At 39.4% G+C, this 23,880-nt stretch overlaps 1 protein-coding gene across 1 annotated transcript in view; it reads right to left on the reverse strand.

Annotated features, from left to right (window-relative positions):
• The window catches only part of LOC103696246 (protein MON2 homolog), a 107,800-nt gene that overhangs the window by 25,108 nt on the left and 58,812 nt on the right, over positions 1-23,880 (reverse strand). The window contains 17 exon segments of the mRNA XM_039131905.1: positions 2,826-3,298; positions 3,494-3,612; positions 3,698-3,821; positions 4,175-4,287; positions 4,404-4,519; positions 4,625-4,710; positions 4,784-4,912; positions 13,693-13,865; positions 14,009-14,160; positions 14,685-14,693; positions 16,818-16,867; positions 18,957-19,005; positions 19,799-19,820; positions 19,823-19,849; positions 19,939-20,071; positions 20,181-20,273; positions 20,362-20,404. Coding sequence (XP_038987833.1) covers positions 2,826-3,298; positions 3,494-3,612; positions 3,698-3,821; positions 4,175-4,287; positions 4,404-4,519; positions 4,625-4,710; positions 4,784-4,912; positions 13,693-13,865; positions 14,009-14,160; positions 14,685-14,693; positions 16,818-16,867; positions 18,957-19,005; positions 19,799-19,820; positions 19,823-19,849; positions 19,939-20,071; positions 20,181-20,273; positions 20,362-20,404 — 1,911 coding nt within the window.

The following is a 23,880-nucleotide window of genomic DNA, read 5'->3' on the forward strand; positions in this document are numbered from 1 at the left end:
TAAAGCCATAGTACAATTGCTCTAGCTTAATTTTTCACTGCTTTACTTGTAATTGCCTAGAGCTTAAGTAGCATCTTATCATCCAGCTGCATTCAATTCAAAGTAAAAATTAAGGAACATAATTTTTAGAAAACCCAATTCACCCCCCCTCTTGGGTTGTCATCTCGGACAACATGAGGCATCTTTCAGTAGCTACTACCGTACGTAGCCCGGAGCATCTTACAGGTCGGATTTTGCTGACAACATATTTGGATGAGCCTCTTCCTAACCGTTTTATCAGCCAGGGGACACCTCTCAGAGCCAGAGCTTCAATGAGACATCCGAGAGTGCTTATAACTCGGCGTGCGTTCCTTATGCAATGAACGTATAAGCTATGCCGCTTAGTTAAAAAGATAGGCTAATGTGCCTCCTGACTATGCTGATGATCCGGATATTTACGAGAGACATCGCTACTCGACCTGATTTTAGATATCGATATGTAATTGATTGTATTATTTTTTAAATTTTTATGTCACTACTTGATTCGAAAATATTTTATGTTGTTCATTTTATGATTTGTATCATTTTAAAACAATAAAATGCATCATCTAGGTTAAACCGGAATCATAAAAACATCAGAAAACATCAAAAAAACATCAAAAAAATAATATCAAATTAGATTAAAATTTATTGAAAAAGTTCAAAAAGACTGATTACCAATTAAATTTTGTTGAGAACTTCCAAAAAAATGGGCGTGCTGATACGCATCCCAATACCGGTTCAGCGGACCTCACCAGCAGCCAACTAGGATGGTTCCAGTCTTCAAAAAGAGAAACAAGCGGAGGGGGAAAGGGAGAAGGAAAGAGAAGAAAAGAGAGGAGAGAGAGGAGGAAGAGGGAAAAGAAGGGAAGGAGATAGAGGGAATGAGTGGCAGTACAAAAGTCGATTTACTTTAAAAAATTCAAAACATATAAAAAGGGGCCAAAGCCCCTGTTTCCTTTCAAAATAAGGGCTCCGCCTCTGTTCCGATGCATGGAGAGGGAGCTTCGAAAGCACTCTCTCCCCCCTCCAACAGCCCTATTTCGGCACTGCTGCCTGCTCCCTCCCTCTCTCTCTCTTCTTCTCTTTCCTTCTCCCTCTCCCCCTCCCTCCACCTCTCCCTCTCTCTGTTGCCCTCTCTCTCCCTCCCTCCTTCCCTCTCTTTCCTTCTCCCACCCCCTTCCTTGCCGGTTTCTCTGTCGATTCATGCTGAAATAGAATAGCATTGGGGCATACCATACCATACTACTAGCCTACCGGCACAAGTGCCAGTTTCGATACTATGGATCTTGCTTAGAAGGACATCTAAAAAATAGAGCCCCATTGGGAATAGGATATCATTTAATATACTATCTTCATGGTCTTCTTGAACATATTACAAATAAGGTCTACTGTGCCAGTACCGGCACGAGTCGGTACAGGCCGGGCCCTGCCGGAGCCGGAGAAGAAGAGAGAGCGAGTGAGCATGGGAGGGAGGGAGGAGTGGCAGTGGACGCCGGCGAAGGGCTGCGGAGGGAGGGAGGGAGGAGCGGCAGCGGACGCCGGTGGAGGGCCCGTCCCCCCGCGGCCCTCCGCCGGCGTCCGCCGCCGCTCCGCCCTCCCTCTCCTGCTCGCTCTCTCTTTCTTTTCTTCTCCGGCGCCGGCAACGAACCATTTTCAAAGCCGAAACCGTACCGGTAAGCCACCAGTACGACTCAGAATGGACGGAACCATCCGGTTCGGAACGGTTCCACATTCCTTGATTACAAACCATCCTGATGTTTTAGTGCAGAACATATATTTCAACAAGACAAATTATCTATGATGGCTATCAACTTTGAATTTTGAATCACCAAATTCCCTCTAGCATGATGCCCAACTGACAACCTGCACCTCCCCCAAGCCCCTCCTTTCCCCTGCCAAACCAGCACAAACACCTACATGGGGCACCAAATATGAAATCCAAAAATGAAAGGGTACACGAAAATCCCAAATAATAAGATGCAACCCCACTACCATTTTTACATGACAAAAGAAATTTGAAACCAACATTCAGACATACCAAAATAAAACATAAATCCAGGAAGCAAACATAAATAAGTCAGGAGAACATGAATAGCGGACTTCAACAACTAGCACCATGGGAATGACAATGATATTTTAACCACCAAATCATCAACGAACTATTATTATTACTATATGATATTTTGCGTGTAGTCATCAGAATATTCAGTTGAGCCAAACATTCGCAAAGCATAACATTTGTGCATCTAATAAAAATCTTCCCAATCTTAGGATATAGACAAGATAAACAATCATTTGGCCTATAGCAGATTGACTTGATTCTAAAAGGGTACTTTGAATTAATTGGAATTGAACGAACATAGTTAAATCCATGCAAGCGAGAAAAAAAAGAAAAGAATCATATTTCAGCAACTTCTGAGTTCACACTAGTTTAGGGTGAAATGGAAGGGCATTCCTAATTGCAAAAGGATTGGCTATGTCACATAGAAATTTAAAAATAAACTTATATATAACAGGTAAATAGTGTTGGCGAGATTTTAGAAAGTCATGGAATATTTTCTTTTCATTTTCCTACGCATAATTATGCTTCTTATTTCTTGTTAAAATACTAAATAACAAATGCTGTATTAAAAGTCAAATTTAGAAAGGAAGAACTGTACAATACAAATGAGTACTAATAAGTGAACATGCTTCCTTATCAAGCATTAGGCATGAAGAGATCCATGATTGCTGCCTGTATATAATCTAAATCACTGAAGTCTTTTACCATGCATAATGGTAACAGCAAGATACTTATAGTTTACCTTCCAAGTCCTCGAATAACATCAGCAGATACAGTGCATTTTTCAGTTGGTGGAGCCTCTAGATAAAGCTCTACGATGATTGGGACAAGTTTTTCTTGAAATAAATGACTCCAGCTGTACACTATCGTATCATCCAAAGTGGCAATACCAGAATGAAGAGAAGCAGAACCATTAGGAACATCATGCTTCCATTTCAAATGGCTTTCTTCCTGGGTTCCAGAGGAATCCTCAACATTGTTTTCTGAAACAGAACCCAGAGCAACTTGAGATTCCATCTGTACAACATCTGGACCATGCTTTCCACCACCACTTAGTCCCATCTCATCTTTCTTTCCATCGATAGTTGCTTCACATCCAATAAGATAGCAGAGGAGTTCCTGGATAAACCTGGACCACATTGAAGGTAGAAGCTCGGTAGGTCGCAACAAAGGAAGTATCTCCAAAACTGTACGCTGCACTGGTGGAACATTTCCCTGCATCAAAAACTTCCTAGTAAAATTAACAACTAATAAAACAAAAGGTGGTGTTGTTGAGTAACACAGAAAAGATGACTTGTCAAACTAATCTAGCTCGGGCATGCATCAGACAAGTAAAACTCACAATGAATACTAGGTATATCAAAAGCAGCAGAACCAAATATGCAACAATTTATGAGTGCATAAACTTACAATTTCACTTTCCATATCACCAGTACTCCTAGAGTTTCTAATAGCCGATTGCACAACCCCAAGCAACCGTAAATACATGTCAATATCAAACATTGATTGTGCTTGGATATACAAATCTCCTGTAACATATTAAAAGTTAATTAGAAAGTCGCTGTTCATATATGTTATTAACATGAATGAAAGTTACCACATCAGGTGCCTTACCAAGACCATGCAGGATCTCCTGCTTCACCTTGTCTGCTGCAGCACTCTTATAGTTTGGGGACCTTTGAAGTACAAGCTCATAAACATCAAGCATAGATTTGACATAAGCCACAGCTAGATTTCCCTGACTTATGCAAAGATGTTAGCAAAGTGTTCAATTACAGGAATGCAAAATAGCAATTGATTTACATATGTAGAAGACATCAATGTCGGAGTTAAACAATTCATGTTCCCAACTATTATTTAAAAGCAGATGGTTTTGCAGAGTACAATAACATTTCAGAGGGTCAGTAGATAATAACTAGAAGTTATTACCAAAAATAATCAATTAAGAGACACAACTGCTGGTGATCATGCATATGTAGCAGGCATATCTAGGGGAAGTTGAGCAATAGGTTTTTGCAACTAGGATATATAGCAGATGCTGTTGCAGATATGACACAGAGAGGTCCAGTTGATATAAATTTTTTCAATTACCTTTGGACAATGATAACTGACGACTGTCTGTAAACAGCTTATTGCAGCAAGAGCAACTTCTTTACTACCATTCAGTATGCTATTTTTAACAAAATCTAGCAAAAGTTCCCAGCCTGCACATGACACCACTTAGTAAACAAAAACGATATATTGTTCTTCAATCAATATTTATCAGCATGCCATACCAATCGGTGTTTCGGAGAATTATAATATGACAAGAAAGACTCACCGACAGAGAAGTTACTTAGACTCTGAAGAAAAGGTAAAAAAGAGCGCAACAGGCGAGCAATTCCCCCAAGCACCAGTACAAGTGTTTCATCCCATTGTTTCTGGGCAGTGTTTCGGCTGAAAATCTTTATATTGTCAGTCACAAGAACAAAGGCATCAAAAAATCTATTGATATGTTACTGGAAGAAAATCTGCATCTTCCACTCTTAACAATTTATCTACCTGTGATGTATGAGCATATGGACAGCTTTTCCTCCTCGAATTCCTAGCTCTTTTCCTTGCCATTCATCTCTGGATGAAGTAGCTGCCTGGGGAAAGAAGGATCTTAAAGTCATGTAAAGTACTAAAAGCTTGTAAGAAACAAGTATTTTCACAACTTACCAAGTGAGAAACACGATCAAGAATGGGGAATACATAGTTCCAAAGACAATCCTCCCACATGCTTCTGGAGATTTTCTGCCCATGACTGCCCAAAGTTTGGAAAAGAGTCCGAATTGCTGAGTTCCTTACCTGAAATGGAAAAAAGACTTTATTGAAGTTCACATTAATGCTAAATAAAAGGGTTCTGTGCAGAATGACAAACTTTGCAGGTTTAAATGCATAAAACAAAGTAATTCTTTCAGTCTGAAAATGATATCTACCAGAAGCCTTAAAGCAAGTAGATCGGTTCCTAAGCTTTATGGCATACAAAGTAAGTTGTTTCATATAAAATTGAGTCAAAGACAGAAGGCAGTGCATTTTTTAAGTGTAAGATTTTCATATGCTAATCGCAGAAAGTGCACTCAGGGCAATATGGCTTTGCTGTATGAAATGATGCATGTTAGGTTGCAAAATTTTTGCATGTAAATGAGTAAAAAAGTGACGGAGGCATGAAATTCAGCACACTACAAGAATGTCTGCACTTTGGGCAAAAATAGCATCAACAGGCTATGCTAGAACTGAATAAGATGAACAGACGTGCAACTAAAGTCAGAGAACTAAGCAATAAGAAGAGAGGCAGTGTTTAACTGCTGGAAAGATTATCTAACATTACATGTCACTTAACATCCTTACAGCAAGTAAACTTGTACAAACCAATGTCTGTCATTATATTGGAATGCATGAGGACACAAAGAGAAAGATATGATTCACATAAAGAAAGTTAAATACTTAATTACATAAAATTCTAAACACAGTTGAAATTGAATTACAATTTCATTAATCCACCCAAACTTTTTTACTTGATAGTTGATACTTTGCCAACAGTACCAAAACAACCCATGCCTCTAATAACATGTCTCTTGCAAAGTTACATACATACACACGCATGTACTTATAGTTTTCAACAGGTATGTTCTGGCTAGTACATTGCTAGCATGGCTGGCATCTCAAACCATTATTATACACAGATGCATGCGCTCGCACACGTATACATAAATTAGGAGAAAGTTATCACGACAACCTTTGCTTCTAGTCAAAAAAAAAAAAACAAGATTATCTTAATACCCTTGTGCCGAAATGGGCACATGACATGAACAACAAGCTCTTTGCAAAATTTTGGTAGGAAGCTGCCCCTACCTAACTACAAGTCCCCAGTTCTCATCCACTTGTGCAAGAAAAAAACTACGAAATTTCATCTTTCAAAATTAACATACTAAACCACTCTTGGTTCGTACTACTAAAAAATGAGAACAGTTAGTATACTCAGTCTAAATCATAAACCACATTTATATGAACTTAGGCAAAGCCAAAGAGACATATCTGCACCAGATCCACCAGTTGCATTGTAATGAAAACTAAAAGATTTTTTGCTACATATCCTCTTAAATATTGAAATTTGCATGAATACCCTTCCAAAATTAATAATTGCATGTATACCCTTATAAAATAGTTGCTTTGCATGTATACCCTTCATTTTTCTTTTTTCTGGCACATGTACCCACACCATCTAATGTCGTTAAGAAATTAGCAGTTTAAAATTAAAAATAACTAAAATACCGTTAATGGGTAGATTTGCAAAAAAAATATATTTATAAGGGTATGTATGCAAATAACACTTTGCACAGGTATTCATGAAATTTAACATATTTAGGAGGATTTACAAAAAAAAAAATGTAATTTTATTTTTTCTCTATTTCAACCTGTTTTAACACTCGGATTTGTCTGGTGCCTGCTCCTCAATATTTTTCATAAAAATATTGCTTAAGAAAAAAATTGATTTAATAATTAGATAACAAAAAGAGTTATGAAAGTTTTTTTACTAATCATGGGATTATTTTACTTTATTTTTTTCATTTATAACAACCACTATATCTAATTTCATCGAAACATAACTTATAATATTTATTTTTATATATGCATATATGAGGGCATGTATTAGAATATAGAAAAAAATAGAAACTCTTAAAGACACACGATAGATTGCAATGATCAAGCTTTCTTACTACTACTATGCTCATGGGTGGAAGAACAATATCAATCATCCCCAAGCAAAATCATTGAAGAACTTTCAACCCTTCAGACTTATTAACAATCTCCGTGGCCATGTGGTAGAAGGCGACCCCTTACATTGTGTACCTTAAGCTACTTTTTTTGGAAGTTTTAATTTTCTAGAAGAATAAAAGATCTAGTGTATAGGGCCATCTTATCATCGTAATTTTAAATCAGCCACCAATCTGCACATGAAAAATTTTTCAACTCTAAAAGATAAACATTGCAAATCTCATAAACTAAAAGATAAATATTGCAAATCTCTCACAATACTTATCTTTAAATAGTTTATAAAGCTAAAAGCAAGACCTGACCATCTTCATGTAAAAAAAGATACAATGAAGGGTTGTCTATGGTGGAGAAATGAGTCGAGAGAATGGTTTTGATTCCAGATGGAGAAGTGAAAAAAAGGTCAAGAGAGATCAAAAAATTTCTCAAAGGAGATAGAGATATTAGTTTTCAGTAAAACATGTAAACCAGTACCACAAAAATAAAAAGATACTTTCATAATCTTAGTTAATTTTTAATTTAAATAAATATAATTTTGGCTAATCATGTTAGCTGAATTGTAATGCTAAAGATATTCATACAAAAATAGTATTTTTATCAATTTGGAGGGCATTCATGCAAATTCTAATATTTAGAAGGATACTTATGCAAAAATCCAAGGATTATTTTGCGTGTATACCCTCCTAAATATATGAAATTATATGAATACCCTCCAAAATCGCTATTTGCATATATACCCTTATAAATATTTTTTTTGCATGTTTACCCATTAATGGTATTTTCGTCATTTCAATTTTAATCGCTAACTTCTTAACGACGTTAGATGACATGGGTACACACGCACAAAAAAAAAGTATACATACAAAACAAGTATTTGATGATAGTATACATGCAAATATTAATTTTGGAAGGGTATTCATGCAAATTCTAATATTTAGGAGGATATGTATACAAAAGAACCAAAATTAAAACATGTGCAAGTACAATTATTTTGACTTTTCAATACCAGAGTTGATCTTAACCTTTAATACAAGGTGCAATTTGGTCAATTCACATAGAATAAGTTTAGAAGAGTTACGTGCATTGAGTTCCTATACCATAGGGCACCATGGAACCATTGCAGTTATATTTAATTCCACAAATCAGGGATCACATGCTTATATCAAGTATATGAATATGAAAGGCAGAACAACATTTGATATTCAAGTTCTACACCAAAGTTGAGAAATCATGATGATAATGATTTTAAAACAGTATACAACATCAAGAAAGCAACTCAAGACTGTCCAGATTCAGACCTTCCAATATCCTAGCATTTGGTTGAACCAATGTAATCACCCAACATTCAGGCCCTTGACAATAAATAGACAAAAAATCGATATCCCTAACCATCCAGCCCCCAAGCATATTTGGGTCATTCCGACTGGTCATGCTTATCGCATACGTCCTTGAATAAGCTGACAGAAAGATGCTAGATCAAGATTTTCTTATATGTGCCATTAACCTGATACATGAACAGTCCAAAATTCAAGGTACGCTGTATCGGTACCGATAGGCGTACCGGTCGCCTACCGGACCGGTAAGATTCCGGTTCGGACCAGTTTAAACCGGTACCAAGCCGGCCAGCTCTTTCCTGCAGAAGCGGGTGCGCCCAGCCGAAGCCGGGGAAGAAGAGGAGAGAGCGAGCAAGGAAGGGAGGGAGGAGAGACCTCTGCCGCCCGCGGAGGGCCGCGGCAGGGGGCGGTTGAGCCCATGGGGGCGTAGCCGAGGCCGAGGCCACGGCAGCGTCCCCCACTTCTAAACAGGGGACGCGAATGCAAAAAAAAAAAAGAATTTTTAAGTGAAGTCGACAAACGATTTGCCGACTTCACTTAAAAATCTCCAAATTTAAAAACCGCGGCCGCATCCCCTGTTTTGAAAGAAACAAGGGATGCCCCCGCGGCCTCCTCCATGATGACAACCACGCTCCGCCGAGCCAAATTTTTGGCATGTCGGCGGAAACCAATGCCAACCACGGCCCAAGGACGGGCCAAATCCAATGCTTAGAGGCTTGCCCAGCCCTCGGCCAACCAAGTCAGAAGGAAGCGCTCGGGCTAAGCCCGATCGCATTAGCGCGCGCCCAGCTAAACCCAATCAAAAAGGCCACGCACCAGCAAGCACAAAGGACCCATGCATGCCCAAGTGGCACGCCACCTAGCTCTCGGCCAGCCCATGCCCAGTAGAAGACCAATTCAACCGCAAGCCGAGCCAAGTAGCAGCCATCCAATGACCCTAGAGTCCCAATGGGACTAAGAGATACCAACTCATCCGTGTGCCACATGGCAAGCATCAAGAGAGCTCGGCTAGGAGGCGCCAACAAGGCAGCCAAGTCCTTAACAAGGAAGGACTTGACATGGGTCCAGCAATCAAACCGTGGAGGAGTCCCTACCAAGCATGGATTCTTCCATGTTTATGTTAGATGTATGCCCTAGAAGCCAATCTGGCTAACACATTATTAATTCTGGGACATAATTTTGTACTTGACTTTATTGAAGAAATAAAAGACATTTTTTCATTCATATTGTTAATGTGTCTATGAATTGTCCAAGAAATTAATAAGATGATGCATATTCTCAAGAGTTGAGAATTTGAGCCATGCATCATTGGTGATTAATTTCTAAATGCTCCTGATCGATGGATCATCATGAGGACAGTGATCGATCGGATGAGATCAGTGCACACATTGCTTTCCTTGTGGATGGACGAGACTCGAGTCCACGGTGTGGCGACACTGAAGTAATAGTGCAGGTGCTTGTTAGAGAACAAGGGTACTGAGCGTGACCAAGACGAGAAGTCACTTGGATGTCTATCCACTCGTCAGTAACTTGCTTGATGTTGCAGTAGCGTGATTGGTCCTTTGACCTGTGGTGCTTCGGCAACTCACAGTGAGGTTATTATAGTTTGACTGTACGTATACATGGTCTCTAGACATATGGGTTCACTGTAGGAGTAGGGTATGCACCTATATGGAATCTATCGACCTTGATAGATAAGGAGAGATCCTATGTGATTTATAAGACTGAGTTCGTAAGATCTCGGCCGGGGCAGTATGCAAAGTGGAGAAAGAGTTTTCCACTAACGAACTTAAGTCGGATAAATCTTGACATATGACAGACGATGGGGTTTGACGAGTTGTCCATGACCTCCGTCCTGCAGAGATCCACAATAGAAGGACTGTATCATACGATAACTGCACCTAGAGGTTCATTATTCCATTCTGCTGGGTAGCCACTACATGCTGCTAGGTGTCACTGGTGGATGGTGAGACTCACAGGAAATATCTTGATGATCAATAAACCCTAATGAGTTGAGTTGGAACTGTTCCAATCCATTGAAAGGAGTTTTCAATGATATTGTGATAGAGATCGCAATATATCTCACTACCAGAAAGAATAGAACCTATGGGGTCACACACACTAGAGGTATTGACCGATCCGATGGTTGAAATGTGATTATGAATCACGAATAATCAATTCGATTGATAATCAGTTGAAGAAGGAGCACTGGGAATTGATTAATTGGACTTAAACACGAATCCTACTTGGAGTAGGATTCGTGGAGTCCTAATTGGAATAGGACTGGGAGTCCTACTTGGAATAGGATTCCTACAATCCTAATTAAATTAGGATCTTTGAATTCAACTTGAATTCCTACTTAGAGTAGGATTCCTAGAAGTCCTAATTAGATTAGGACTTCGGATTCAAATAAGAGTCCCAATTGGATTAGGACTAAAATTGAATAAATCCTAATTGGATTAGGATTTCTTAAGTCCTAATTAATTGTTAATCTAATGAATTAACATGACTCCTAATTGGATTAGGATTGAATAGTTCAATTGAGTCATGATTCATTAAGTTCTAATTGGATTAGGACTTGCATGGATTAAACCCAAAAATGGTTCACCCCTAGACTAAGCCTAATTAGATTAGGACTTAGCCACATTAGAGACTCCCAATCCTCCTTAGAGGAGGACTAGGGCAACACAAGAAGGGGGGCGCACGCCCCTCCTCTTGGTGCTTCTTTGGTGCGGCAAAACAAGAGGAACCGACGCCCCTCTTGGAATGTTATCAAGGAGCTCCTAAAAGTTAGGAACTCCACTTGATTTATAAAGGGGTATGGGGCGGCACCCTAGGGCATTCAAGCCCTCTCCCTTCTCCATCCGTGAGCCCCCTCTCCTCCTCTTGTTTGAGCCGCAAGCAAAGGAAGAGGAAAAGAAGTCTTGGCGGCATCCTTCTTCTGCCTTTTGGTTCCAACGCCAAGCAAAGGAAGAAAAGGCTGCAAGTCTGCGAGTTCTTCTTCCTTGAGTCCTTCCTCCTCCCAAGTACAATCAAGGGTTGATTTCAAAGGGAGAACATCAGCCATCTAAAGTAGTCTCTGCAAGGGAGCTAGCACCCCAGGGAGACAAAGAAAGCTTTGATCGGATCTCTACTTCGTGTAGATACCCGTAGAGGCCGGACACGTGTGCGGCTTCAAGCGAATCTTTTTCCTAAACCACGAACTTCAGTTTGCGATGATCATCCACCCACACAAGGTGAAGATCTGATCTTCCTAATTGTTATTAAAAGTTTTTAATCCTAATCTAACTACGAACGGTTTTTGAATAACATTCATGAAATGAACGTTGATTTCTGCTGCCATCTAAATTTTTTTAAATTTTATGCGGCATGGGCGGGTTCCCAACAGTTTACTCGACCCCGAGAAAGCAAGGGCCTAGATGCATCAGGCCATTGATCAGCCACCCGTGCACACGTCACTTCAGCAACCCGCGTGCATGGGCAAACAAGGAAAGCCAACCATCCAAAGGCCACATGCGTGGGAGCATAAAGGAAAAGCCCCCATTCCGAGAATGCCAACATCAGCAATCCGTGGAGTCCTAGGATTCTTCCATGGCCATCAGATTCGGAAGATCAAGGGCCCAGATTCAACAGGCCAAAGGACTGCACCTCATGTGCGCGCGCCATGTCACCAATCCGCGCACATGAGAACATACAAACAAGGCAGGATCAGCAAGGCGCCAACCAAAGGCAAGCACAAAATAAAGGAGATCTTCATGCGGCCAAAAGATAGCAAGTACAACTAATGGAGAATTCTCCATGCGCGTGACAAGTCAGCAATCCATGGCTAAAGAGGACATCAGCTGCACACTTGTCAAAGGATGAACAAATCACGCGCTTCGGCCAACCAAGCACGCGACCAAAGGATCCAGCCTTCCACCTTTGCAATTTCAACATGTGACTCGCATGGGAGAAGTTTGAATTTAAATTTAAATTTTTCCCCCATGTGGCTAATTAGGAACTTATTTCATGCTCACCTTCCCCATTTGATTTTCAGCATGTGACCCGCATGGAAGAAGTTTGAATTTGAATTTGAATTTTCCTATGCAGTTGATTAGGAACTAATTTCATTATCCCGCCAATAAACCATGTATGGCACATGAGTCTTAGGTCTATATAAGAGAGTCTTAGGCCTTTTATGAGGCATATCCTTTTGATCATTATTCATTGAGTTGTATCTTTTTGTAGAGAGTCGGCCTAAAGGCTTGGGCGGCACTTATGCCGATTTCGGTCTAGGGGTTAGGCCTTAGACTTGGGCTAGAGTAGGATAAATCAATCCTCTCTAGATTGTATTAGGCTAGTATAGACCCTTCCTATCCTTACTAGAGTTCTTGTTACCTTCGTTGTCATTTGGAATTCGAATCCACATCTTTCTCTTCCATTCGAGTTCATTGCATGGTGTGTTTCTGTCGAGCGCTAGAATAGGATTCTAGGTGATTAGGTGAGGGTTCCAAAGCAGCAAGAGATCAAGGCGTTACCCATCTAAGACGGTCCAACACAACAACAACAACAATCCCTCGAGCAAAGGTTCATTGGCGTGGGGCTCTTGGACCACGCATAGCCAACCACGCCAACACTCCGCCCCCCGCGGGCTCCATCGCCCCCCCCCCCCTCGGCCTTTGCTGGCCCCCTGCGGTCCTTTACGGGCGGCGGAGACCTCTCCTTCTCCCTCCCTCCCCTACTCGCTCTCTCTTCTTCTTCTTTCCCGACTCTGCCTGGGTTCGGCATCTACAGGCCCTGTACCGATTTCCACTGCTCCATACCGGTCAGGGCCCGGACCGATACGGTACTTGCTGAATTGGCCGGTACGGGCCGGTTTAGCATACCATGGTTCAAATACAACAACAATTGAAGCACAATGCTACTACCCTAATTATACTCTTTTTTCTATCACCCCTTACCTAAGCTAAGGCCTTACATCAGTCACCTTACTGAAAAATGAATCTAAATGTCGGAACAAGGGGAGTAAAAAACTTTTAAAATTAGGGCAAAAAATCATTTATAAAAAACCAATATTCATAATACTAGGCTGTATAACTCTTTTTTCTCAAGAAAAGCATCACATATGAATTTAAAATATAGCATGACAATAGATAGAGCTTTTAACATCAATAAAAGAATAGTTATTAAGACAGCAGTGGTGATCAGGAGAAAGCATCAAAACATGGGTTCTGGTACAGGAGCAAGACTTTCGGTGCAACATCCTAGGCAGAAGATTCTGACCACAGGCATGCGCACACCACAGTTGCACAAGTGAGCCTATGGTGCATCATTGCAAACTGGAGTCCTGTGCATGGCCCACCAAATGTTGTTAAATTCATGTCAGGATCTGTGAACTCGATAATCTAAAATGTTGAGACCAGTTCATGGGAAATACTACACAGCAGATAGTGACTACACATATACACACAGTAACTAGAGTTAGAAAAGCCAATATACCTCAGGCCGCTCATCTGCTCCAAGTTTTTGAAGTATAGAGAAAACTGACAAAAGCAATTTATTATAATCAACCACATTTTCCAAGTGAGCATGGTTGCTAACTTCTTTAGTGGCTTGAAGAATCTGTTCATCTTCAAATGCTTCATGGGTAATGGTCTGCTTTATAGTGGTTTCTGCACCAGACATGACCAATGTAAGATACAGAAAATAAAAAATTAGCACCATAAGAATGCAAGTACCCATCTTAGATATTCAGATAATGAAGATGTCATAAGCAACAACAATATGAATTGACCGCATGAAAGTGACTAAGTACCATTTTCTGTAACCTTGTCAGTTTCCTGGATTGGCCTATGATGTAATCCTTTGGTGATAAAATCAATCGCGGTCCAGAGGAGGCCAATTGCTGTCAAACTTATGTTTATCTCTGTTTTTTGAGCACTGTATGCACCAGTGACCTCTATACATCTGTAGAAGTTGCATGAAAAAAATATCAGAACCAGCTGCACAAAGCAATGGCAAATGAAGCTGCATCAGGATTAGTATTTTGGACAAGGATAGCTACAGTTCAATTGATACTTGACAATAGAAATCAAGCTAGCCAAGCAATTAAAATCTAGCAGCCAGAAGCTATGGGGGTCAGGTATATGGTTTTCCATCTGCGAAGAATTCCTAATTAGGGCCATTCTAAAGTTACTTCAAGATTTTGGATATGTTTTCTCACAACCACCATGCATATTACCTCAAGTATTCCCCTCCCTTCCCTACATCCTTCAAGACAAAATAAAAATCACTTGATACTGGAGCCCCCCCTTCAGATATTCATTGTACATGCACACATCATCACACTGATTCTCCGTCACTTACTCCTTAATCTCCTCTAAAGTAACACTTTATTCAATGTTTGAAGCAATAAAAACAATTTGATCAGTTTATTTAGATATTTATGCCTCCTTTGAAATTACTAGTTCTACTTAACGGACATGAAATACATATGGAAGCTCATATTGATTTTACAATTGTCACAGTAAATGTTCGTGACATGGTTCCTCATAGAGATAAGAGATGTATAGGGCAGACTGCCTTCATAGAAGTTTGAGTTATCATGCAGTCCTAGTTATGCAGCCATCTTTCATATGACACTGCACTAGCATAAAAAAACTAGTCTTCATTGGTATATTTCTTTCCCCAAGGTCTTCGTTTGTTCCATTTGTCAAGAATCTGAATGAAGATTAATTTTGAGGCATTTTTGTTGTGATTGGAATCATGTGTTCATGCAGAATTTTCACCTAAAATGATGAGAAATGTTTCAAATAGCTGTCGCAGGTACCAATAGACCATTTGAGTAAATCATGTTGTTCATGATGCATGAAGAAGATCCTTGTACTGAAGCTTGAAATATAGAAATTATTATTTAGAGATAAAACTGACAAATATAACGACGGCATCAAAATTGGATAATCTAGATGAAAAAAATTATTAAGCTCCAATAAAGTCAACATGGCAGAATCATGAAATGCCAAGAAATGCTGAACCGGCCGGTACTGGCAGAATCATGAAATGCCAAGAAATGCTGAACCGAACCAGTTCAGTCTCTGATCGAGTCGGCTCGAGCATAGAAAACGGTTCTGGCCGGTACAAAAGCGAACCAGATAGAACCAAGCCGGTTCTGTTCGGTTCGGCCAGGACTCAGTGTGAACCGGCACCGAGTCCGGTTTGATCTGCCACAGCGCGCCTTGCGCACTGCCAGTTCGGTACTGGTCCGAACAGATCCGGTGGCCGACCGGTACGCCTACCGGTACCAATTCAACGATTCTTGCGAAATGCACATTAAAGAACATATACTAATCTTATGGACTTGCACGCGAACTCCTCAATTAGAGGGTATGTGGAGGACATGCTCATATAGAAGGAAACTCTACTTATTAATTCTCAGAGGATAAAATAATATGTTACATTTATACTATCTTTGCATTAGCCTGGGAATGGAATACTGTCATACTATGTTGGTGGAAAAAAGAATAAAATCTGCAATGAGTACCACCATGTGACTACCAATGAGTAGGTTACTACGTCCAGGTTAATAGTAATGTCTCATGTACATAAGTTCATGAGTTTGTGATGGCTACAAAATCTGCAATGTTATAGGCCATATACCTGTGTGCTGTTACTAGCTTCAGTGAATTTTAGCATATTTAGCATTATAGCTTCTTATGTCAATGAGAAACAACAACGAGAACAGAAAAGCTTTTACTCAAAAGAAGGCATATATCGGTGCTCTATTAGATTAACATGTTAAGATCTATAAACTACTATACAAAGCCAATGCTCAGGTTTGACTCCAATCACAAGTATGACTCCATTTTTCTTATTACTAATATACCCTACCAAATAATCAAGACTTCCATGCCTCTTCCTGTATACCTGGCAGCATGTTTTCCACCATGGTCTGTTCCTTTTCTTTCTTTTACCATTGGTCATGAGGATCCCAATTCCCACTTTACTCCCCACCGATCATAGCTATTGACATCCTAAAATAAACATAACCATTTAATTTCTTCATTTTTAAAGGAGAGAAACAAGAATGGTACACCTCCCAAAATTTTGTATTTATCAAATTACATGAATAGTAAAGAAAAAAATAACCAGATTAGGGAATCATAGCGATCCATACATGCACACAGTCGCGTGCATTGCTCATGTGCTATTTCCTAGATTTAATCCACACTGAATTTAATGATGGAAGAGTTTATATATCACAGTGGGCTACAAAGCATATGAATACCAATTCCATGAACTTGATGTGTAACTAACACTAGGAATAAAATGTAACATATGCTGAAAAAATAAATGAAAACACTAAATCAAGCAGAAAAAATTGGAAACAGTAAAACAAGGTTCGCAATCATGATACTGAATACAGTACTGGTACCATGCTGATACAATGTCGATACACCCGGTATGGGGGTCTGTTAGGCATTCAAGACTCACATGCCCCCCATACTGAGTCTTAGTTGGGTATCGATACAATCAGTACAAGGTAGTATGCACTTGTACAGGTAACCTCCTTGTAAAATATATGCAAATTAATATTACAAATGAAAAGGCATCTTACACATCGAGACACTGCACGGGTTATGGTTGATAATCCATCATTCATGATGATGCGTATGCTCTGCAGCATAAAACCTCATTGGGATGAATTACACATAGATGGGCATAGTTACTACAACCAACAAAGTAATAAAAACTTAAATACCACATTTTTCAATTGTTTTATGGACTTCAATTAAACAATATCCATCTAGAAGACTAGAACATCAGCATCTCATGCTAGAATTGCCAACCACATTAAAATTCTAAATTTAATAAATGATAAAGTACAAGAGCAATTAAACTCAACAGCATATTGAACTGGTGCATTAATGCATCCAAGTAGTCAGCATCTTTTTAAAGCTTTACTAAATGAAATTAATGAATTATGTTCAAAACAAAAAAAGCAACACTAAATTAAAATACTGACATGACCATAAAGTAAAACCATAGGATAAGACATACAAAAGCTAAAGGACATGTGTTGCACATTTAACAACTATTTCAAATCAGACTTTAACAAAGACACACATAAATAATGTGATTTTTCCTCCATAAAATTCAATATTCAAGGAACACTTGGGAGGTAAAATATTTATAATGCCTTTAGTCTATGCTACAATATGTTTAAGTTTAGCACCTCCCCTCCATGCCACAGATGAAAGTGAATGACTACCAATAGCTTCAAAGTAGTAATTACATTTTAAAATTTACTTACAATGCATTTATAAAAAATATTTGTACAACTAATATTTAGTGGAGCTATATGTGAAGCATCAGTCCACTAATTGAGACCCTTGCAGAATACTAGAAAGCTTTATCACTAATAATATAGTATTTCCTTCATGTCTGTTCCCTACTTATATATTGCTGAAAGCATTAGTGCAATCAGCCACCAAGTTACACTCCTTTAGTTGATTTTGTCGCCATTCAGCTACCTCTCTGATACATTACTATCACCATTATGTGCCTGTTTTCTTATTTTCTCAGACAGTTGTTCTGCATGCCTTTATTGTCATTGATCAGCTCTATAATTTAGTACACCGCATTCTGTCAGTAGCTTCTAAATCTTTCTATCTGATATTTTCTCTCTTAGACAAGCAAGAAACAAGAATCTCACACCAACAGTAAGACTAGTACCACACGACTTTCTGTCTGCACTCAAAACATTTGCCTTTCCATTGCAATAACGGGAGTCATGTAAATGTTGCTAAAATTACAAATGCTTTAAAATGGATATTATAATTGTCAAGCCGTATTCCATTAACGCACAAATTAATCTGCTTCCTAGCCTTGACTATGCCAACCAGTTTTGGCATTAATTCATTGAGACCCATCATGAGTATGGACCAGGAAAATGTTATTATAATTTGCATTTATGAGCATTGTAAATAACACAATTCTATTACAATAACGGGAGTTATATAGATGTTGCTAAAGCTACATATATGCTTCAAAACGAGATATTATATTGTTCTTTGTATTAAAATAATGTCCAAAGTAATCTGCTTCCTAGTCTACTAAACTAACCAGCTTATGCATTAATTCATTAAGATTTGTATTACTACAAGCCAAACATAACTCTTGATTTATGATCCATCATGAGTTTGGTTCAGAAAAATGTTGCTATAGTCTGTGTTTATATGCATTCCAGATGTGACTAAAGTTATACATGAATCAAAATGTGATATTATAATTGTCACTTTATATTCCACTAATGCTGACAAATTAATCAGTTCCTTCCCCTAAACTATTACTATGCATGCAGCATACACATTAACTCATTCTACTACCCTCATATCACCCTGTAAGGAATTAAATCTTGTTATGATCATCATGAGTTTGGACCAGGCAAATGTTGCTATAATTTGCATTTATGTGCATTGTAATCAACATGAGCACACATCTGCCTATTGTTTAGTCATTCATTAACTTGATCATTCACTCCTCAATTCAAACTCTTTTACTATGCAATATGTTGTTGTGGTGGTTAGGACTTCTTTGTTTTTTGTGACAGAGGAAGTGTTCTTTTGATTCCAACTGTTGCTAATTATCTATGATATGATGATACAATCTATCTGACAACAGTCATGATCTTATTCAGGATGCAACAATGACAATTGAATTGTGGTACATTAGTCATTCTATCAAAACCAATAGATCAACCTCACCTGAAACCCTAATGGGATAAGATCCTTCTCTGCTGCATCAGCAACAGCCCTAGTAAAGAAAAAGGAAAAGAAAATATGAGAGAGGTGTTACATCATTCAATATAAACAACAAGAAAAAGGTTTTTTTTTTTTTTTAACATATAATCCCTTACTTAGTAGACTGTTCATTGCATAAAAAGACCCACTTTTCCATATTAGTTATTTAATGCTTCCTTATCCTAAAACAATCTCTGATAAGACCCCAATGTTATAATGAATATCTACAATGTTTCCTCCCATGCCTCTCCAAAGCTAGCCCTTTGACCTTCTACCAGTCAACTACACATGCTTCATGACACTGCCATCATCACGTCAGAGCTCCCAACAGTACCAGGATTAGATAATAATTCTATCCTGAACTTGATGGCAGCACCATTTGGGAGAAAAAGTTGGTCGCTGATTCTACATAGCTGAATCAGGTAAGATACAGGAAGAAGTGCTGTCAACATTTGACTGATGAAAGTTAACTTGGGTGAAAAGGGCAGTCCAGTGCACGAAGCTCCTGCCGTTGCAAGATAGAGGGAGGTCATATGTACACAGCCTATCCTCATGTACAAAGAAATGTTTCCATGTTTTGTACCCATAACTCCAGGTCACAATAGAGCAACCTTACCGTTGCATCAAAGCTAACCCTCTAAAAGTTAACTCTCGAAGTTATCTTGGTCTACATAAAAATTCTGCCATAAGGGAGCTATTAATCTGCAAATATGAGAGAGGAGCTTTGTATGCAGCTAATCTATGTGAGGGGTTCATATGCAAGAAAGCTGATAAAGAAAATGAAGGGTACATGAACTAAAAATAACCTCAGCATCCGAAGAATGTTAGCCAGCTATAGTTCAACTTCTCTCCATGCTCTGACAATAGAGATTGTAAGATAAAAGAAATATCAGATTAAGTTCAACACCATAACAGTAATGGAAACAAGACAGTCCCCAGACCGAACAACATTACTCTAAGACATGCAACAGAATTTTCAGGGATCCTGTGCGGACATCAATGCTTTGATTAGAATATAAAACCACCAATGGATTTAAAACGGCACATTCCAAATAACCCATTTCACCATCTGCTGCCACTGGAAATAAGAAGCAAAACCTCCTATTAACTCCCCTGAAAAAAAATGGGAGAAGTATTAAAGAGTACTGACATGGAGTCAGGTAACTGATGTCCGGATGTGCTAATTACCTGAAACCGATCAGAACCCAAGACTGCACAAATTGACTGATCTAATGCATCAAGAGCCAAATTTCTTAATTGTGCGTTGGAACTATCAGCAAGCTGCAATACATCATCATCAAGTTGCTCTCACATAAAAAAGGGAAGCAAAATGCATTATGACCAAAGAGAGACTAATGTTCAACATCACCTGCTGAAGATGATCAATGACCTGATCCCATATGGGCTCACTCCTGGTAATAAAAAAGTTCATTTCAGCAAACATGGAATATACAGATCATGTTAATGCTCTAACATTACTTTCTTGCCATCATGAAGTTGTAGAATCAAATATGTAAGGATAAAAATTTGACTTAACATGTTATTGTTACTACACTGTGCCAGGTGTCATCTATCACTACAACTGTCTCATAATCCAGTGTCATAAGCAATATCAGAAAGTGTTGGCCAGTACCAAATTGCTAGACTGAAACACCTGAATACATGCATGCACAACTTGGTTACTTCACATTCCCAAAAATTTAACATAAACACTAATAATCAATGGTTGATAGTATTCAACATAACAATCATTTCAAAACAAAATTAAAAAAGTATTATTTACTATAAACCATAAAGTGGTGCAACGTTACAAGTTTTTTAAGCAACTGTGACCTATTCTCACAACCAAGGTTGGTGGAATCATCCCGAACTGCCCGGTTTGAAGTATCCCGACCATTCCGACAGCTTATCGAGATGGTTCCAGCAAAGAAACCAAAACGTCGTTGCCGGAGGAGAAGGAGAAGGAAAGAGAATAAAAGAGAGAGCGAGCAGGAGGAGGGAGGGTGGGAGGGTGGCGGAGGGCCTGGCGCTGGTGCGGGTGGTGGAGGCCACTGTCGAACCCCTGTTTCGTTCGAAATTTTACGATTCGTTAAGTGGAAGTCAGCAAATTCGTTTGGCCGACCTTTCGAAAGCAAGGATCCGAGTCATAAAAAAAATTGGCGATTTTTAAGTGAAGTGCAATAAGATTTTTGTTGCAATTTTTAAGTAAGATCGGGCAAAGTCAGTCAGCCAACTTATGAAATAGGGGTTTGGTTGCGGCCTTCGCACCCACAACAGCATCGGCCTCCCTCCCTCTCCCTCTTCCTTCCTCCTCCGCTCCGCTCTCTCTTTTCCTCTCTCCCCGGCACAGCATAGCGTGGGCCCATACCGACTCGTGCCGCCAGGCGACCAATACGATGCCCGATACCAGCACAGTAGACCTTGCCTACACTATAGATATGTACTTAATGGTCAAGGTCAAGGCTATATAAAACATCCCACTTAAAGGTGGTTTGTGATACCGCCATGCAGTGCAGAAACATTTAATTGATACCTGATTTAGATATTAAAATGTCATTTCATCTATCATTTAAGCACCTGCCTGATTATGCAAGAAACCATTTAGACCACTTAACCGTTCAAATAATGAACTATCAGTTGACATTTAGAACTTGAGGTATGGAATATTCATTGTTCATATAATTGCTGACTAAAATATAAGATTCAAGATACAATCTAACATGATCTAAGAAAGGGATTGTGTTCAGTCATTTAATGCTGCTTCCTTTCAAGTATTGCAAAGCCAGACAAATGAATAAGAAAAGAGAGAAGAGAGAGGCACATGCGAGAGAAGCAGAGTTTTGCCTCTCTTATTTGCCAACAGTGCAGCATTTCAATCTTATTGAAAAGGGCTCAACCACTTCATTCACAAACCAGGACAATTTTGGCCCCATTGTTGTTGGTAAAACCATTACCTGTTCTATACAAAAGCTGGCTCACTTTGATTCTACTTGCGCTAAACCAGTGACCCATTCTCCAATGTGCATAATTAAATCAGTCTTAATCTGATTGGAAACTCAATTGTAACATTCATACCCTGACTCAAACAGGACCATATACATCAATCATCTCCATCTTGAAAGTAATAGTCTTCAATAGGCTGTGGGAGAACATTGGCAAGCACAAACAGATTACTGGGAACGATACATAATGTGGTATGATCTCTTCCAACAAATGTCACAAGTACAATGAAATTACCTCTATATGTGCATACAATGGGCATACAACCAGTATTTGTTTGAATTTATCAATATCCTATGTCAATATGACCACCCATATGGTGCTTACCATATCCATCCCCAGTTGGTATGCTTGCCAACCTTGATGTTTGAACTTGGTTTTCAACAAGAAACAAATATTTAAAACAAAAACATTCTAGTAAGACTCACATGACTCCCACACATGATGCAACACAAGAAAGTCTTCCCATGAACGCAACAATGTTCCTCGCACCAATGACACCAACAACTTGGAGATCAAGAAGTTATGAGAGTAGAGCTAATCTTCTTAAATTTTGCTCCAGTGCCACATCACATACCAATTATTTGTAGGAATAGTGAGAAAAGGGAAGAAAAGAAATGAGATTAGAATTTAGAAGAGAGAAAGAAAGGATCAGAGAAGGGAGAGAATCATGCAATCTCAGTTGGAGGCTGTGCAGCATCTCGATCTTATTAAGAGGGGGGAAGTGGCCACTTAATTATGCAAAAAAGGAAGATTTATGCCCTAATTAGGTTACTAATACCATGATACCATTTATCCAAAAGATGACATGACTAGGGCTTAACTAATGACCATTAGTCCATTTAAGTACGCTCTAGAGATGCATGATCAAATCAGTCCTAATCCAAACAATGCAAGTCATCACTCATCAACGAAAAGTATTGCATACCAAGGCTCATCGATCCAGTACCACAGGTCATACTAGTGGTATCGTATTGATACATACCATACCAACCCAAAGTGTAACAGAGAGAAAGGATCAGGAGAAAAGAAGGGGGAGAGAGAGAGATAGAGAGGAAGAGAGACCGTAACCCCGACAATAGGAGAACTGGGGGTAGGGAGAGAAGACACGGGGAGAAAGAGGGAAGGGAGAGAGGGAGGAGAAGGAGAAAGGCAGAGATGTGTACACGGTGTCGGCGTCGATTGACGGCGTCGGCATCAATTGAGGGGATCGGCATCGATCAAGGATGTCAGCATCGAGCGAGGATGCGGCATCAACAAGGGCGTTAGCATCGAGATCTGCATCTGCTTCGATCGATGGTGATGGCATTGACGTCGAGTAGCAGTCAAGCCACCAATGACAACGTAGTGAGGCTTCGAAGCTCCGGTTCATGGCAAAAGGTGTGTGTTGAAAGAGAGAACGAAGCCATGATAGGGTCAAGGGGGGCTCGAGAGGTCTTGATGGCCAAACCGTCCCTACCAGCTGAACAGTTCAATTCCTAGCTTGATTGGTTCAGTACGGCCTGAATCACCTGTGTCCGGATGATCGACGAACCTTGGTTGCATGTAGGTAAAAAGAAGTATGTGAAGAAGGGAGCGAAAAGGGGCTTTTGCCCGATCTACTCCAATCTAGCATCTGCCATACGATATGCAATCCATTTTGATTGCCTGATCATTGAAGAAAGGCATCCTTCCTCCAACCAACAACTCAACTTTATGGCATGCCCCAGCTCTCTATTTTCAATTTCTTTGTTAAATCAATACCTACTCTATCTTTAATTGTTCTTATACTTGTACTTCTTTCTCTTTAGAAACCGTAAGTCTATTCTCCAAGCTTTTTTTGTTTTCCCCTTCTATCTGTAAGAGTTCTCCTTTTATGAAACCCTTTTATCCATGAAAACTGCAAATA

This window comes from Phoenix dactylifera, chromosome 11 (genome assembly GCF_009389715.1).
Source record: "Phoenix dactylifera cultivar Barhee BC4 chromosome 11, palm_55x_up_171113_PBpolish2nd_filt_p, whole genome shotgun sequence".
Taxonomy (NCBI): domain Eukaryota; kingdom Viridiplantae; phylum Streptophyta; class Magnoliopsida; order Arecales; family Arecaceae; genus Phoenix; species Phoenix dactylifera.